This window comes from Chamaea fasciata, unplaced genomic scaffold (genome assembly GCF_029207755.1).
Source record: "Chamaea fasciata isolate MVZ Bird 193981 ecotype frontalis unplaced genomic scaffold, bChaFas1.0.hap1 SCAF_5, whole genome shotgun sequence".
NCBI lineage: Eukaryota > Metazoa > Chordata > Aves > Passeriformes > Sylviidae > Chamaea > Chamaea fasciata.
Genome location: NW_027094090.1, coordinates 22,826,310 through 22,844,521, shown reverse-complemented (window position 1 = coordinate 22,844,521; position 18,212 = coordinate 22,826,310). Strand labels below are relative to the sequence as shown.

Sequence of the window (18,212 nt, the reverse complement as noted above, 5' to 3'; positions counted from 1 at the left end):
ATGGATGAATAAATAATCCAAACTAGACATTGAAATTCAGGGCATAACTAATTATGCCCTGGAGTCTTACTGTGCCTTCTTCTCAAGCAGTTTTATCAGTACTGAGAGAGTTTTGAAGAATGCTATTTGTGGAGCTTTTCTCAGCTAGAGACAACTTCAAGAGGTTGTTATTTTGGTTGCCCATTAACTTTGGGCAAAGTTAATGACGGTTGTCTTGTCATGTATAAAGGCAAGGAAAGGAGGGGAAATGAAGGGAAAGGGGAAATGGGAAGGGAGAGGGTGGAAGGGGAAAGGGGAGGGGGGAAGGGGGAGGGGAAGGGAAGGAACAGGGAAGGAACAAGAAATGTTTAGGCATGGTTCTATATGATTTCCTACTCTGTATGTGATAGGTAGCAAGGGCTAAGGACACTCACAATGTCATATTCACTGATGACTACCAGCCCAAGGAAGAACAGGAGGAGGCAGGGCTTCCTTCTTGGAATGGGTATCTGGCCACTCCATGGCAGCTTGGACCCAAAGGTCCATCCCAGCACACTGCAGCAGCAATTATGATTATAACGTCCTTCATATCCTGAATGAAGTATCCCTTCCTATGTGGATTTTCTGTTTTCCATAAATGTCTTTCTGTAGAAGGGCAAGAGCCATGTGTCCTCTTGGCCAACAAGTGCCTAAGTGCAGGTACAGTACTGTTCATTCCCTGAGGAACAAAAGAGCCTTAAAAGTTGCCCAAGCAGTTTCTGCCTAGTGCTTGATGCCTCAACAGAGCAGCCAAACAACCATTGTCAGCTCCAAAACTTGACTTTAGACATAAAATTCAGTCTGAATGCAAATATGGTCTTCTACTTTCAAAATAAAGCAAAATATATCCTGAAGATTGACTTGGCTTTGCTATTTATTACTTGTACATGATGAATTTATCTGTCAAGTTACAAATAATCAGTTACTAACTAATTATAAATAGCTCTAGGATAAACTGCAACAACAAGTGCTTAACAGCATCTGGCGGTCTAGAACTGAGTATTTCCAGTAGGAAACCCTGCTAGCCATTTTGACTTCTTTATATGAGACAAGCTATTAATATCAGAAGTATTGCAGAAACATAACTACCAGTAACTTATACGGGATTTTTGAGTTTAGCAAAAAAAAAAAAAAAATCATGTAGAACTCATGTTTATTGAACAATAATTTGAATAGATTGTGAAAGTAAGGCACCATTCAAGAAATGTATGAACTTTATTTAATTCCATATCCATTAACGTGCAAAGTAGACAGCATTTTCTTCTGTATTACATACTGATGTCATGTAAATTATTGTCAGCTAATATGAAATCAATCATTTGCAATTACTAAAAATCAGAAAATCAGAGCATTAAATGTGGGCATGTTTTTTTTCACTTAAACACATAGGGTGGATTTATGAAAGACCAAAAAAAAAAATTATATAAACAAAAGTGTAACTGATTTTTTTGGACAATATTCGCCCTTGCTCTAGGAGCCACAGTGTTGTGGTTCAGCACAGGCAGGCAGATAAAGGCCACCCTGCTGCTCACTCTCTCTCCTCCCCAGAAGGATGAGGTGAAAATCAGAAAGGTAAAAGTGCAAAAATTTGTGAGTAGGGATAAAGACAGTCTAATCTTTTTAGAACTAAGGGAAAGAAATCACCAGAAAGGGAGGAAGTGAAGCAAATTCAGGGGTAAAACGTGATACAAAAGAACACAATTGCTCAGCACCAAGCCTGTCCCAGAGGAAGGGCAGACCCTGCCAGTCCCCACCAGCATCCAGCTTTATTGCTGAGCATGATACCATATGGTGTGCAATAACTCTCGGGTCTGCTGGGGTCAGCTATCCCATCCCCTATTTGTCTACCCCCAGCCTCACCAGTGGGACATTTGGAGGAGCAGAAAAGGCCTTGGCTCCCTGCAAGCACTGTGCAGCAATAACTAAATGTCCCTGAATTATAAACACTCTTTTCAGCACAAATCCAAAACACAGCCCCATACCAGCTCCTGTGAAGAAAACCAGCTCTGACCTGACCAAAAGCTGTGCACACAGAATGACTGTGAAGGAATTTTAATATTTTAAATGTACAAAATTATTAAACAATAACAACTAAAAGATAAATAATTACTAACTTTTGAGTTTTCATAGTAAGACAATTATGTGCCCTGGAGAGCAGCAGGAGACAACAGGAGTTAAGTACTAAATTACCTGGGCTACCCTGGCTTCTTTCATAGCAAGTTGAAGAGAATCTTGCCAGAAATGATTCCACAATAAGTCCTGTTCTAAAGTCTTCCTGATAAAATCATGTTTAAAATAGCTGAACAGCTGAGGGCATCTGAGTGTTAAAAGCTGGATGTTGTAAATACCCCACAGTGCTACATTTAGCACTACTTGAAAGCTCATGAAAATGAATGTTTGTATTTCTAAAACCAACAGTGCTAACTGTTGTTGAGTAACAGTGAATTCCCTTTGTGAGGTTTCTATGAATGTAGCCATAGACAGGGATCCAAATCTATGTTGTAAAATTTGAAGCTAGAAAAAAGAAAGACATGCATTTAAAAGAGAAATTCAGTGCAAATACAAGGGATGTGGCAAAAATTAGAGCTGGTCATCAAGTTCTTGGGAAGATGGAGATGAGATGATTAGGGTGGAATTTCATTAAAATATGTAAAAGAACTATATTTCATCTACATCTGTTTAGTCCTAGACCATGTAAAAATTACCAGAGTTTCAGACTTAGGAAATCTTCATAGCAAAGATATCACCTACTTCAGGAGAACTTAATACCTTTTATTTTTTTTTTCCCCCTAGATATTCTGTGAAAGAGAAGAATTAGGAAGGGCTTTGCAGTGGTTCAAAGGGGCAGTTGTGACTCCCATTCTGTTATAGATTACAGAAAATGCAGACTAAAGGAAAATGCACAGTTTTCTGATGTCATCACATTATTTCGATGCCTTTCATGGGAGTTCTATCCCCAGAGCACAGCCCTTAAAATCCTGTGGATGACATGAGCTTTTAATGATGCTTTGATAAGAAATGTGAGAAGTCACTAGACTGCTCATGCTACAGGCTCAAATATAAATCAGGCAGAAGCACTGAAAATAAATCTTATCACTTTAACAGATTTGTAAACACCTCCAGTTTCTGCAGTATTTTCTGTAAGCTGAAGTATAAACATGGAGGCCACAATATCTGCTTCCTCTCTTGGTAACAGATTTACTGTCTTCTCTTTCGTAAATGATATAAATTCAGGCCATCTGAATGAGTCTCAGCTAGAAAGATGTACACTATTACTTTCTAGTTCACAAAAGCTTTCTAAGATGCAATAAATTCATACTTGCAGAGCAATTTTAAATCTTCACACAGAAAGTACAACCTCCATATTATACGTGTCACAGCACTTTGATATATTAAGATAGTCTGATGGACTGTTATGTTTTTCATATTTCTTTATTAAACAATTCTGCACCATAATTATTACTTCAATCACTAAAGAGAAAATGAATATGCATGCTAAAAGGAAAAGCAGAACTAATGTATGTTAAACGTGTGTTCATTAAATCTAATGAATCTCCCTGCATAAAGAGCAAACTGAAAAATATCCCAGCTAAAATATTTGTGACTGAAATAATTTATTTCTGGGACTCCACGCTGCATCCTCTAAAGGCATTTCCAAAGCATCTCAAGCTCCTAAGACTAGACTTTTATCAATTTATGAACATAACCAAGTGCACTTGTCCCAGCCTGTGACTATTCTGTGGTGCAGGTAAAACCCCTTCCCCCACCCTGCAACCCAGTACACTGGGGTTGCATCACTGGAGTACCACTTTGAAAACAACCTATTTTCTGCCTGCCCAAGGGGCTTTTTAATTGCACTCCGTGAGGACTGAGCCCTAACTACGCTGGTAGCCTTGGATGTGCCACCTGAGAGCCCAAATGAGCCAGGAGGGTGGGAGCTGTAACAGTTTCCCACACTGGTTGCTCCTGAGGACCCCAGGCCAAGTAATTGGGGATCTTTTCTCCTTAAACTAAAATAAGATGTACTTAAATAAGTGCACTTATTTAAAAAGTAAGATGCATTCTTTGCATTGCTGGAAAAGCTGTGCTCACCAAAAAAAGCCAATAAACAAATGTGTTACCTTAAAATGGGCAATATATCACAAAATCAATCAACAGCCTCTCATGTGAGCTTTTTGGCTCAAGGATGTACACATGCAGAGCATTACTTTATTTTCTTTCAGAACAATTAAATGATTATAAATGCATGACATAGCGTAAGCCAGATTTCACCATGTTAGCTGTTAGCTGTCAGCTGTCATAAATTTTTTGGCTTGTTGTTAAGAAGATCTGTGAGTTTGAGGCTGTGAATGCAAAGAAATGTGGTGTTGAGCCATTCCTCTAAGTCAGTTAATTAATTAATTAATCATGCCAGACAGATCTGGTGGCTGCAGTGACCAGGCTGCATCCCTCTACAAACACATATTGACATTTAATGTCACAGAAATTTGGGGAAGGTGGAAAAATACTCTCTATTTTTTAAAAATGTCAATTGAGTAAATATCAGTTATGAAAATCCCTATTAATACATCAAAGTTGGATTTTCAAGTCCTTCACTGTATCTCCTTCTGTGCTTCAGCAGCCATTTAATTCCAGAGGCTGCTGGGGATTTGGCTTTTGGAATCAGAAATCTAACCAAGAAGATAAACCCAGATTCTGTCTTATAAATGTAACCAGCCACAGAAAATACAGAACCAGTCCTAGTAATCCCATAAAAGCTTCTGTTTTCCACATTAATGGTTGAGAGGGTCCATTCTTCATGCTTTCCACTAATTCTGTTGTAAAAAATTCAGGGGATGCAAAATGTCTGGACACTCATGACCCTCATTCTAGTCTGGATGAAAGTCACCTTCACAAGCAAGGAGACTCACCTGAGAAATCACAAATTTCTCTCAGTAATTGATACCCGCAGTCTCTGAAATATCAGGTTGTGAACAGTCTATGACCAAATATGATAAGTACTGAGTCTGGTTATACTGACAGACATGAAGTAGGTGGAGGCCGGTCAGGAGTGGTGTCTTTCTCTGTCTTGGGACTGGTGCCCTTCAATATGCTCATCAGTGACACCAGCAGTGAGATCAGGCGACCCTCAGCAAGTTTGCCAATGACACAAAGGTGAGCAATGCAGTTGACAAAACAGAAGGCAGAGCTGCCATCCAGAGGGACCTGGACAAATTTGAGAAGTAAACCCATGAGAACTTTATGAAAATCAAAAAATTCAAGTGCAAGATGCTTGTCAGGACAATTCCACATATGAGTATAGGCTGGCAGAGGTAGTAATTATGAGCAGTCCTGTGGAGAAGAACCTGGAAGTCCTCATGGATGAAGAACTGAACATGAGCCATCACTGCACACTCACAGCTGGGAAAGCCAAGTCTGTCCTGGGCTGCATCAAAAGCAGCATGGCCAGCAGGGCAAGGGAGGTGGTTCTCCCACTCTGCTCTGGCCTGGTGAGACCCCACCTGGAGTACCGCATCCAGCTCTGGAGTCCTCAGCACAAGAAAGATATGGACCTGTTAGAGCAGGTCCAGAGGAGGGCCACAGAGATAAACCAAGGGCTGGAACATCTCTCCTACAAAGACGGGCTGAGAGACCTGGTGGTGTCTCCCTCCAGGAAGACTTTAGAGCAGCTTTCCAGCACCTAAAAGGGACTTACAAGAAGGAGGGAGAGGGACTTCTTATACAGGCAGATAGTGACACGACAAGGTACAGTGGTTTTAAATTGAAAGAGAGCAGGTTTATATTAGATGTTTTAAGGGGGTGGTGAGGTACAGGCCCTGAGCAACCTTATGTAGTCATGGCATCTCTGCCCATGGTGGGGGTTTGGAACTAGATGACCATTAAGGCTCCTTCCAACCCAAACCATTCTGTGAATCTAAAATGGCCTGGCAAATATTCAGGAACTTAGCTGGGAGACAGCATAAAAGCACAATCACATTTTGGTACTCCAAAAACCCAGAAGACTCTGAGAAACCCACTCATACATGTCACAATATTACTTTTTTTCTGAACCATTTATTTCCCTTTAAAGAGATTTCCACTGCAGTAGCAACTGAAACAGATGTCCATGTTTCTGCCCCAAAAGATGTAAGGAGTAGCAATTGCAGCAATGCAAAAAAAAAAGGCAGCACTTCCATACTGATCTGTCTAATCCCTTCTCCACAGTCTCTGTTCTTAATAGCTGATCCATGCAAACCAGAAAAAACTTCTATCCTATGCATTTTAAATGGGAAGATGTGGGAATACACAAGACAGAGTAAGACAGATTTAATTAGCATAGCTAGTTTGATGATTAGGATGCCATGGCAGGGACAAACAGAACGTTGAGATTACAAAAAGATGGGATTAAATCTGTTTATGGGAAGAGGAGGGATTCAGTCAACCCCCCTATGAGAAAGATGATGTAAAATGTTTAAGTTGCTTGTATAATCTTTTAACGTATTTATTGCAGTAGAAATTATTAACCTCCCTGAAATGGTATATAAGCTCTTGGAAAACCTGAGTAAAATCAAATTCTGATCACCAAATCAGTATTCCCGTCTCTCCAGCAATCGCCGATAGGAAGACACTTGTGATTTGCTCCACCTGGAGGATGGATGCAGTGCCATCTGTCAGTCACTGTGAGACTGGTATTCATAAGCAGCTGATTCCAATTAGCAGTTTTAGATAAACAGGATAATGGCTCTGAGTACAAATGACACTCTTCATTTTGTGTATTTACGCAGAAAGCCAGGCTGGCTCGAATCCGCGCGGCAAAGAGTGGGAGTGCTAATGCCTACATGCAGAGCAAACGCAATGGCTTGCTGAGTAACCAGCTGCAGCAGGTAATGTTTGTGTTCCCTCCACCTCTGGAGTAACCACTTAATGATAGCACAGCAGTAGGTTATCCTACTTATCACCAGGGCAAGGCCCCTTGGGGCCTTGGGCAATGTTACCTTGAGAGGTAGATTAAGGAAGGATAAACTGGACAATTACACTGTTAAAGGAAGCTTGTGAGAATCGATGGTGGGGTATTAAGAGATGAGGGAAATGTCCGGATGGAAATGCTGGATTCAATGCAACCCACGTTTTTGGAGTTAGATCCTGTAGAAGAACTCATTAAGGAAAGTAGAGAGCATTTGCCTCTTAGGAGGTGGGTTGGATTTATCCCACTTGGCTTTAAACTGGTAGAACATGGGTGACAAAACCAGGTTTCATCATCAGTAAAGGAAAAGGCAGCTTTTGAATACTGTTTGCACAGAGGGGTGTTGCAAAGTGCTCCCTCGAAGCACCTACTTGGGTTTAAGGAGAATCTCGGTGATTAACTCAAGTATATTGTAAGCTAATGTTACCTAAAGCAAATTCCCTGCTCACCCCTGCCAAGGAAGCCAGGACCAGCAGCTGGGACTGGGATCCACAGTGACCCACGCTGCTGGGAGACAGCCCCTTGGCTGCTCAAAGCTGAGAACGACTGCAGACAGAGTGGGTTTTAATCCCTGCCATTTTCTGGCATTTAGGCTATTCCCTGAGGGATACAGGAAGGCTTTTATTCCTCTATGCTCTTTCTGTTCAATGCGTATTAAACAGCCGGATACTTTAACCTATAGCCAGAAGAGGAGGAAGTGGCTGTCCATCCATCTGTCCTGTCTAGCACAAAAGATGAGCAGTCAGTGCCCTTGTTTCCTCTTCTGCTTGAAAGAACTCAAATATTTGAATTAAAAAGACACCAAATAGCTTAATTATCATGCAGATTTCAAATATCCCAAGGTTTAATTTTATTCTTTTCTATTATCCGTCTTCCTCCCCTATTTGGTTTTTTGCTTTCTAGTGAATAATTATGAAAGCAATTAATAAACAGTGGATGCTTTCTACTTAATTCTTCATTCTATGTCAGTAACATTTGCTATATGCTTTCTAAACCCAGTAGATTGGAATCACTGATATGAATTTTTGTGTAAGCAGCAATACCACAAATTCTTTAGCGCTATGAAATGATCCTGGGAGGACAACTATTTTTAGTTTTCTTCAAATAAAGCACATTCTCAGGAAAAACGAATATTTTACTGTAACTTAAACTGATTAAAATTTTAAGCATGTGTTTATCCAACATTAAAAGTTTATGTGTTGATTGCACTTGTAAATTCTACTATTTTATCCATGCATAAAATACCTAAGATGAAAACATTTAAAAGGAGGTGCAAGGGAAGGAAAGAAAATAGTTTGATTTTTTTAAAAAAAGCAAAAGAAAATTAAGGTGCAAAATAATACTTGTTATACTTTGTAGATGAATCACTGCAGTCGTGCTACCATGTACAATCCAGATTAGTTCTGATCAAATATTTGGATAAGAACCCTCTTGTTCAAAACTGAGAATAATACAGTGTTCTATGTATCAACAGTCCTCCAATGAAGAAGAACAGGCCTTTGTTGGCAAATCTGGCTCTTCCTTTGAAACACAGCACCACCACCTGCTTCACTGCCTGGAAAAAACTACGGTAAGAAAAGAGAACTGTGTTTTCCTGTGTATTGCAACACCAGCCTAGTTCTCAATGTTTTCAGTTATCTCTTCTAATTAATGAGCCTTTATATTAAAGTAGTTAGCTGGAAAAAAAAGCCATTTTATCTTATTTTAAGGGGTTATACCCAATGCATATAAATAACAGAGAGATACTGCTTCTGCTATATTTGATGGCGATCACTATCTTTCTGCTTTTTCTCAAAAACAAAAAAAAAAAAACAAAACAAAACAAAACAAAACAAAAAACAAAACAAAAAACACAAAAAAAACCCAAAACCAAACACCCCCCTCAAAACAAACAAACAAAAAGATGTAAAATATTTCCCACAACAAACATTGCTGAATTTTGATTAATGAAAACCTGATATATATATGTGTGTGTGTGTGTGAAATCCTTTTGACAGCGTTTCTTTGAAATAAAAGGGCCCAGTTGTTACATCACTTAGCAATACATTGCCTATTTGCTTGTTGCGCTTATGTCTCCTCCATTCTTGCTTTAGAAGTATTAATTTTATAAAATATGTTGTAGGACAGAACACCTCACTTCCTATTCAGAGCATGCTGTGGTTTCTTTTGGTATGATTCTTGCCGGGTCCTTTTGAAACATTTTTGAGACATTTTGTACCAGAACCTGAAAATAGTAATTTGCCTTTAAAATTTTTCCACTGTTGAACATTGCAAACATATTTTAAAATCTGACTAATAACCACAGGTCTTGTCAAATTGTCATATAAATCATGGGAAAAAAATTCTATTCACCTCCTGAAGTTTCACCTTTCCTCTAATCATAATGGTGGAATCTGTAAAACTTCCAATTTTTTGAATTCTATAAAGCAAGTATTATCTTGTTTCTTGAATCTACATTCTTTATTCCTTCTGTTGGGTCCTGCTACTGGCCCTGAGTTCCTATGATAAATTAACACAAAAATATATGCGGCAGTTCTAAGTTGTATTCTGGAGAAGATGCATTCCTAAAATTTTAGTGGGAACTTGACATATTAGGCCCCAGCATTTGGAATCCGGCAAGTTTCTGGTTCACTGTATAACAGAAAGGGTGGCGTGTCTTCTTAAGGCTCTCACCATCCTTTGTGGTATTAGCATCATGATACTGAGAAAACTCATGTTTTCTCTTTTCTGTCACTGAAAAGTCAGTAGGACAAGATCTCACCCACCCTCAGAAAGGCAGAGTGGGCAAAGTTATGGAATTACATTAATAATAAAACTAATTGCACTAGAAATTATATTTTACAAATTACTTTTAGCTAATTAAGGAACAGTTAATTAATAAGTATAATAAATCAATTAACTTGTGCCATTATAGCACTTCGAAATGTCTCCACTCTATATTAAAAGTCCAGTCGATAAAACTCTTTAATCATTGCTCCATAAAAGTTTTAGGAAGCACAAAATTATTTTTAATCAGAAAAATAACAGAGTTCTCGGCAAACATACTGCAAGCCCCTGAACATAATCTCACAAGAGCAGTTAGGTTATTTTTCTCTCTGAATTTTATGTCTACTGTGTGATCATGTTCAAAATCAATTGTGACTGACATATGCCTTATAAAAGTCATTTGTCAAGCAAGTTTTTTTTCCCTCATCACTTGAAATTTGCATTCTTCAACACCTCTTAATTCACACAAACTTATGTCTGAGTGAAGAAAAACAGAAGAAATGGAAATAAAAATGTTATGCCCACAAAGGTATTTCCATTTGTCGCAAATGCTTGGCCAGAGTTTTTACTCTCTTTACTTTGTTCACATATTTTATATTGGCCCCATATGGCAATTCTGAAAAACATCAGCACCTTTCCAATTAGAGCAAAATATTTTAGGGGAAAAATAATTTAGCTCATTCTAATACACAAAAATGCATCAGGGTGACAAATTTGACCTGAGACTGAGTGTAAAACAATTCAAAAAATGCTCCTTAAACAATTCCCCTAAAATATTTTTGGGATACACAGCAGTATTAATTCCAGCAGCAAATGGAAAGAGTTCTCTTGAAAAAGGAGGCTTTCTCAAACTGCGTGCAAACAAATCTCAATCTCTGCTTAGTTTTAAATGAGTATAAAAACTTCTCCCACTCTGCTGCATCTCCTCCTCTCCCTTGCCTCCATAAGCAACACCTCTATTTCACACTCTTTTGCACACTTAGAAAATGTGGAGATTGTGGCTGGGTGTGAAATAATGTAAACTGGCTATTTGAGTGAACTTGGATTCATCTTTGCGACCACCCTACAAAGCTACTGTCTTTGCTGGGATAAAGTGAAGACTGCATGAATAAAGAAGACTCCATTTAACTAAAATGCTTAGTTCTCTTAACTGCTTTTTGATACATCCGTCTACAGTAATTAGGAACTTTTTGGATACTTTTACATAACTATCTCATCTCCTCTAATCAAAATTTTTATTTCTTTAAATATTTTTCTTTTAGATAGATGCATACCTCAAAAATGATTTTTCAGATCCTGATTTCTAACATGTAATTCAAAAGGAAGTCTTATAAACTTTTATGGAAAATATTTATGAATTTTTTTATATTATAGTTCAATATAATAAACCTTATTTATTTTCAATTGACATTTAGAGTGTTTACATAAGCACCCAATTGCATTTTATTAATAAACATAATCCTCTATTTTGTGGCACTTCAAAGATTATACAGATACTTATAATGCAAACTACATTACAACCACATGGTGTTTTGCAAAATAATTTGGATTAACATTTTCTTGTTAATTTTGTTCCAGTGTTTACATTTGTATTGGTATTCAGCCCAGACTAATATGGGCTAAACACTATAATCAAGAATAAGCTAACTTTCCCCGTTTATTCAGTTGTGTCAATTTCAGCCGTTAAACAATCATGATTAATATGTTCACTTCAATTATCTTTCTGTGTGTGCTTTGTCCCTTTGTTGGATTCCTCTGGGCTAGAACCATGAGTTTGTGGACGAGCAACTCTACGAAGAGAGCTGTATGGAGGTTTCCACAGTGAACAGGCCCCCGAGCCACAGCCCCTCTCTGTCATCCCAGCAAGGCGTGACCAGCACTTGCTGCTCCCGCAGGCACAAAAAGACGTACCGCATCCCCAACACCACCGTCAGCGGCAGCCGCCCCGGCAGCGTGCAGGAGCTCAGCACCATCCAGATCCGATGTGTGGAGAGGACGCCTCTGTCTAACAGGTACTTCATGTGCATCAGCACACCCAGAGCTGAGGCCCCTGGCTTTGTTAGGGAAGAGACGCAAAGGTGTTGTGGCCTCCACAGGCAGGCGGTGAGGCTAAAGAGGAGAGTCCAATACTCATCTAAAAATGGGTACTGCTACTGAAATATTCTGGGCTTCCTTTGCTTAAAGCTTGATCCAAAATAATAGAATAGTTCCTGTCGCTGTCCATTTCTGCCCTCTCAGACCCTCCTCACAAACTACCGTGCCCTATTTGCAGCAAACAGCATCCAGGGACCCCAAATAAAATAGAGCACCAAATACTGTATCCCATGGCCAAGTGTATAAGAAGAAAAATTTCACATAGAAAAATGTCCAATTCAGATACATGAGATGAACAAGTGCTCTGTCTGGCCCTTTTTGGTTCAGAAGCGTAAGTAATGAGACTTCCTTGCATTTCTGCAGAGCAGAGAAATAAAACTGATTCCCGAAGTCCTAAGCGTAATAGCCATAAGGAAGACTCTTCTAAATAAAAAAATATGAAATGGATAAGAAAAATGTATTTTCTAGTTTGAGGAGTTATTACAAAAGTGAGGGAAGTGCAGTTTAAGAGTCTGTAATTTACTGGATGTTCCTGTACACTCAAAAGTAAAGTATTTGGCTTTCACATATATCTAAATATCACCTCTGAAAAAACAGCAAAGGTCTCAGGAGACGCAGAAGTATTTTCTCACACATGCCACCCTTTAATAAAGAAGTATTTTCAGTACAAGTTGCTATAGAGATTATCTTGTTAAGATACATTTTGAGTAGTTTCCTTTGTATAGTTAAGATACATTTTGAGTAGCTTCCTTTGCATAGTTACTATGTTTAGATTTCACTTCCATGAACAATCCAACAGCTTGGAACTCTTGGAACTACTGAAGTTTTTCAGCTGTTTTGCAATTAAACCTCCTGGCCAGCACAAAGCTCCAGTCTATCTTAGTTTTTCAGGAAATACTCTGCCTGGATCCATTCTTTTTTGCTAGAGGACTTGCCTGCACCATACCTCCACGCACTATGTATACAAAAACAAAAAGCACCAACTTTGTGCTAAAAAACAAAAACACAAACACAGAATGGCAGCTTCACCTTGAAATACTCTGAGTTTTTCAAGTCTTTTACAATGGGGAGGTACTACAGCAACCCCATGAACATATTAACAGAAACTTAATTAGTGCATATAATAGAGCGCCTTACTATTGAGGAAACAATAGACACAGAACCACTAGGGTTGGAAAAGTCCTCCAAGATCACTGAAGGCAACAATTAACCTGGCACCACCAGGTTCACCACTAAACGACATTTCCAAGAGCCACAGCTACATTCTGTTGAACATTTCCAAGAGCAGTGATTAAATCACTTCTGGCAGCCTGTTCCAATGTCTGACAGCCATTTCAGTGAAGAAACTGTTCCTACTACCCAAATGTTCTTAAATAAGCATGGCATTGAGGAATATGCAGGAGACTTGGACTGGCCCTTAGTTTCCACTTTCCTGCATAGTAAGCAACTTGGCTGTGCTAATTTTCCAATGCTTCCCCTGTTCAGAAACACAGGTGATTTGCTGAGAAGCACTGAAATGGTGGGAAGGAAGGGAGAATGGGATGTGGACAGGAGCATAGCCATGGACCACCAGCTGGCTGGGGTACAGAGAAGTGGGGTGGTGCTGCTCTGTAGTTAGAGCTCTCCAGTGGGGCAGTATAGAGATGGCTGGCTGAGGGAATGGAATCAGGCTCGAGAAGTTTGTGGACTTTCATTCTTCACGGATTTTTGTTTCTTCCTCCAGCCGTTCCAGCTTAAATGCCAAAGTGGAAGAGTGCGTTAAACTAAACTGTGAGCAGCCTTATGTCACTACAGCAATAATCAGCATCCCAACACCTCCAGTCACCACACCTGAAGGAGACGATAGGCCAGACTCTCCCGAGTATTCGGGAGGAAACATTGTCAGAGTATCTGCATTATAAAACAAGGAATTATTTATAAATTAGCATAAAGACCACTTGCAAGCTGAGCTTGAGCAGTGAAAAACGAGTCATGAGGAATGAGAGAGCTGACAAAGACAACGCCCCTTGACGAGTATGACAGTGGCTGCAGAACAAGAGGTTCAGGAGAAACAAACTTTGTGGGGTTTGGTGTCATAGGGTGTGAACCAAAAGGAGTTTCTTACCCCCGTCTGAACTGACGCGCGGTGGAATCTTCTGTGACCATCCTGACTTTACTATATGAGCACAATGAAATGTCCCCATTGATGCTTCTTCTTATCATGAAAGCTCTTTTTAGAAAAAAAAACACAAATGAAAAAATAGAAACCTGTGTTCCTGCTGAATGCAAAACAACAAGAAACATTTTGATAACATGTCTTTTTTTCCCTGTTAATAAACCACAAATTTGTTGAAGGACTGTCAAAAAATGAACGAAAAAATGCTCATATGAAATATGTTTGTACTGACTGAAAGAACTACAACCATAATGCATGCTGAAATTATTTGAAGCTGTGATCTCAGTTTACTTTTGTTGTTTTTCAGATTAGGCATGATAAAATAATACTGTAGAAAGGGGCATTTCCGTGCACTTACAACAAGCTGATTGTTAATGTTCCATGGTAGTTGTACAAATAACTTCCCTTTGAAAAATGCAGTATTTCTTACTCAAACACTCATTAGTGAACTAAAGGTGTTCAGTTAGTACAATATTTACTATTGTTTTATCTTGCTTCCTAGGTACTGTTACAACTGCAATAAGTCATTGTACACCTGTTGTATCAGGAATCAGGATTATTTTTTTTAAGGTATTTTACACAACTTCATCTACACTATACATTTCTAATGGCAAATATTTAAATAATCTTACAGCGAAACTGTACGTCACAAATTGCTGTTCAGTCATTGCTCCTTTTGTTCATTGTTCTCTATTTCTCTGACACTTTGTTGCCCACTCCCACATAACTGTATCATTTGGGATTTCAAGGATACTGATGAATCAACAGTCCATTCTTCCATAGACAACTTGTCTACTCCTGTATTTTCAGAACAAACTTCTGGTCACAGTTTACTGCTACAGGAGCAATCCTATTTGAATTCAAATTACCACAAAGTTGTTTTGGGGATCAGCTAACACTTGTCTCCAAATGTTCCTTTCTTACATTCTGCAGCATCCAGAGTATTAGCTACACTGGAAGACATTGAAAGACACTCAGTAAAAATGATGACTAAATTCTTTTTGTAATTATCTGTAAACTTGCATCTTAAAATTTGTTTGAGAATTTATATTGTGTGAAAAATATTCAATTACCTAAGAACAACAATAGAATAAAGGATTGAATCCCAAAGCTATAAAAATATAATTGATTTCAATTGGAATTTGCCAACATGGGCAGGCCTAAAAGCTAATATTAAGGCTTTACAAGTTAAGGCTTCTTGGCTTAATTTATAAAAGACATTGATTTTATCAGAACCTTCTCGATACAAAAGTGTAGTTTTTCTTAATGAGAGTACATTAGATGTATCATAATGCTTCTTATATTCATGACATACCATACATCATATACATCAAATATACACAGAATATGTGCATATCAATACATACATATATACATCAAAAACACTGGATCAGAAATAATTGCATGTCTGCAAAATAAAATATGCATATAAATCAAAACGCTCAGTGCATTAGATGCCATTACAATAAATGATTAACACAGTTATTTAATAGTTTGAGTAGTGTATGTTTCAGTATAGTATTTGCTAGCATTCTACTGACCTGAAAATTTACATTAAAATACCCACTAAAAACTGAAACTTGCTGATGATACACCTTTTCTTGCACACAAATACTGGTCTTTCTCTCTACCTGTCAACAGTGAAGAGTAGATGATAGACTATCATGCTACAGTATATACACCAAAATACAGCATCACATATTAGAATTAAACTGCAAGTAAAAAGAGTAGATAATGCCATTTATCCCTCTTTTATCTTATCATTTACTTATTCTGAAGTTAATGCATTCATGGTTAATTTGCAATTAACTTCCCAACTTTTTTTTCAAATCAGAAGGATTTACTCATTGTAAACTGAGCTTCTCAATCTCTTTCAAACATCAGAGAGCAGAAGCACAGGCTGTGCTCTGAGCCAGATGAAGGGTGCTCCTTCTGAACAACCCTGCCCCAGTCCATTACCCAGCATCGCTCTCTCTTCCACCCTGCAGCAGATCTGCTGAAGCTGGTAGGTTACATAAACTTTAATGAATTTAAAGGAGAGGCAGAACACATTAGAGTTTTTACTTGCATCCTACTTTTACGCATGGTTACTGATACTTGGTCCCCACCTTTTGCCAAACAGTTATTAATACAAAAACTGCCTTGATATCAGCAAACTGCTACAACTTCTTTATGTCACATGGTACTTCATGACTAGTTATATCAGCTAAATAGTGCAAAGGGGCAGTTGCTAAATCTACTTTGGTACAGACTACACACAACCCAGGAAACCTACTGACTCCATCATGTGTCTTTTAAAAGTTCTTTATTCTCCTGTTCATAGGCACTAGAAAAAACGCACTACAGCAATACACTTGCATAACAGTTATACCCCTGAAGCAACTTCTGTTTTCATTTTTAAAATGCAGCTTAAGAGGTAATTTAGTAAGATTTTTCAGAATTCCAGTCCTGTCTCCTATTTCCATATGTCACGCGCAAAACCATTAATTTATTCTGAATTTGGGAAATACATATTTTTTTGGTGTTTTAGGTGATTTAAATGCTGTTTTGGTAGTGAATGACTGTTGATGACTGTGTAAAATGCATCTGTACTGTACATGAAATGTAATTATTTCTGTGTATCATACAAAGAAACCAAGGTTGTTGTTTTGACAATTTTGTTTGACAGTCATATATCGTATTTCAGAAGGCAGCATAACACACGTGTTATGCTGAAAAATAGACATTTGAGGAATATTTAAATAAAACATCTGCATGCTTGAATGGGTCAACCTGGTTTTGCAATAACTTATTCATGATTTTTTTTTCCCTCTAATAATTTGGAAGGAACACTTAATCTGAAGTCAGCAAATGTCCTAGACAGTAATTCCAGGCAAGATATGAATGTATCTAAACCAAACTAGAAGTCATCAAGACCAGGATGCCACAGCTCCACTACACAGAGTTGCCCTTCTCCTCAGGGACCAGCCATCACCTTTCCCTTCCCAGCCTGAAGCAGCAGAGGAAACTGGAGCATTATTTCCAGCAGTATGAATTCTACCTCTTTATCTGTACTTTAAAAAATGTCCCTTATGTACATCCAAAAACCAAACAGCTCTGCTGAACTTCTCAACTCACAGAGTCTCCTCATACCTGGTATTTAATTCCCTTGATAAAGTATTAGTGAACAGAGAAGACCAAACTCTTTTTGTAGCATTAGAGTGGGTAACAACACACCATGGATCACTAATAAAGGGCAACTAGGGTGCAGATGATGCCGATCAGTACTGGCACATGTTGCCTCTGCGAAGAGCTCACTGCTCTGGGTGGTGGGGAAAGATGAAAGTAACACCTGTTTGTGAACCATCCCGGAGCATTTTTGAGAACAACTGTCCCCTCATAAAATGGCTACAGAAGACAAACTAAAAACGTACACTTTACATTTTGAAGTCGTGGATGTACTCTTGGTGGAAGCACACTGACTACTGAGAGAAGGCTGTTACAGCAAGAGAAAGCTTTCATAGCCTCAGCTGCTACAGAGAGAAGGGGGGGGCCTTCAGAGAGGAAGATGATCCGGAGGAGGACAAATTACTGAAGCCACAGGATCATTAAATTTTGGGTAGGGAGGGTGCTTAGGAGGTCATAAGCTCTCTTTGCTGCATCTGTGGCCCACCAGACCTTTATTTTACAACTGACATGGGGAATATTTTATAACTGTCACCTGTTTTAGAGGAGCCATCAGCTGATGGTATATATAAACATGTGGCTAAAAAAATGTCAGGAATGAACACTATATATATAGATTGGCAATGTCCAGAAGATATATGGAATTATTCAGACAGCTTACCTGCATGTATCATCTAGTTGTCTACATTTTTACAGTATCTATGCACAACAACTGAAGTAGGGCAGTGCTGAATAAAAAGGAAGCAAATGTATAAAAAATCTCAAAGGTTTGGGACATCACATTTTTTTTAACAGGAAGTAGTCAATCATACACAAGTTGGAAAGTTTTAGATACAAATAGCATTTTGCATTAATTTAATGCAAGGTTTGTGGTGGGCTGACAACACTGGCAGGATGCCAGATGTCCATGAAAGCCACTCTATCAGTTACCTTCTCAGCTGGGCAGGGAAGAGAAAATATTACAAAATAATTTATTGTGCATTGGGATAAAGGCAGCGAGAGATCATCACTAACTGCTGCTATATGAAAAACAGACTTCACTTGGTGCAATTAGTTTATTACCAATCAAAT

At 38.5% G+C, this 18,212-nt stretch overlaps 1 protein-coding gene across 1 annotated transcript in view; it reads left to right on the top strand.

The window, feature by feature from the left end:
• The window catches only part of KCND2 (potassium voltage-gated channel subfamily D member 2), a 272,229-nt gene extending 255,482 nt beyond the window's left edge, over positions 1-16,747 (top strand). The window contains exons 4-7 of the mRNA XM_066183030.1: positions 6,783-6,881; positions 8,436-8,531; positions 11,492-11,739; positions 13,545-16,747. Of these exons, the coding sequence (XP_066039127.1) occupies positions 6,783-6,881; positions 8,436-8,531; positions 11,492-11,739; positions 13,545-13,722 (621 nt within the window). The 3' untranslated portion in view covers positions 13,723-16,747. The remainder of the gene's footprint in view (positions 1-6,782; positions 6,882-8,435; positions 8,532-11,491; positions 11,740-13,544) is intronic.
• Positions 16,748-18,212: the final 1,465 nt, after the last annotated feature.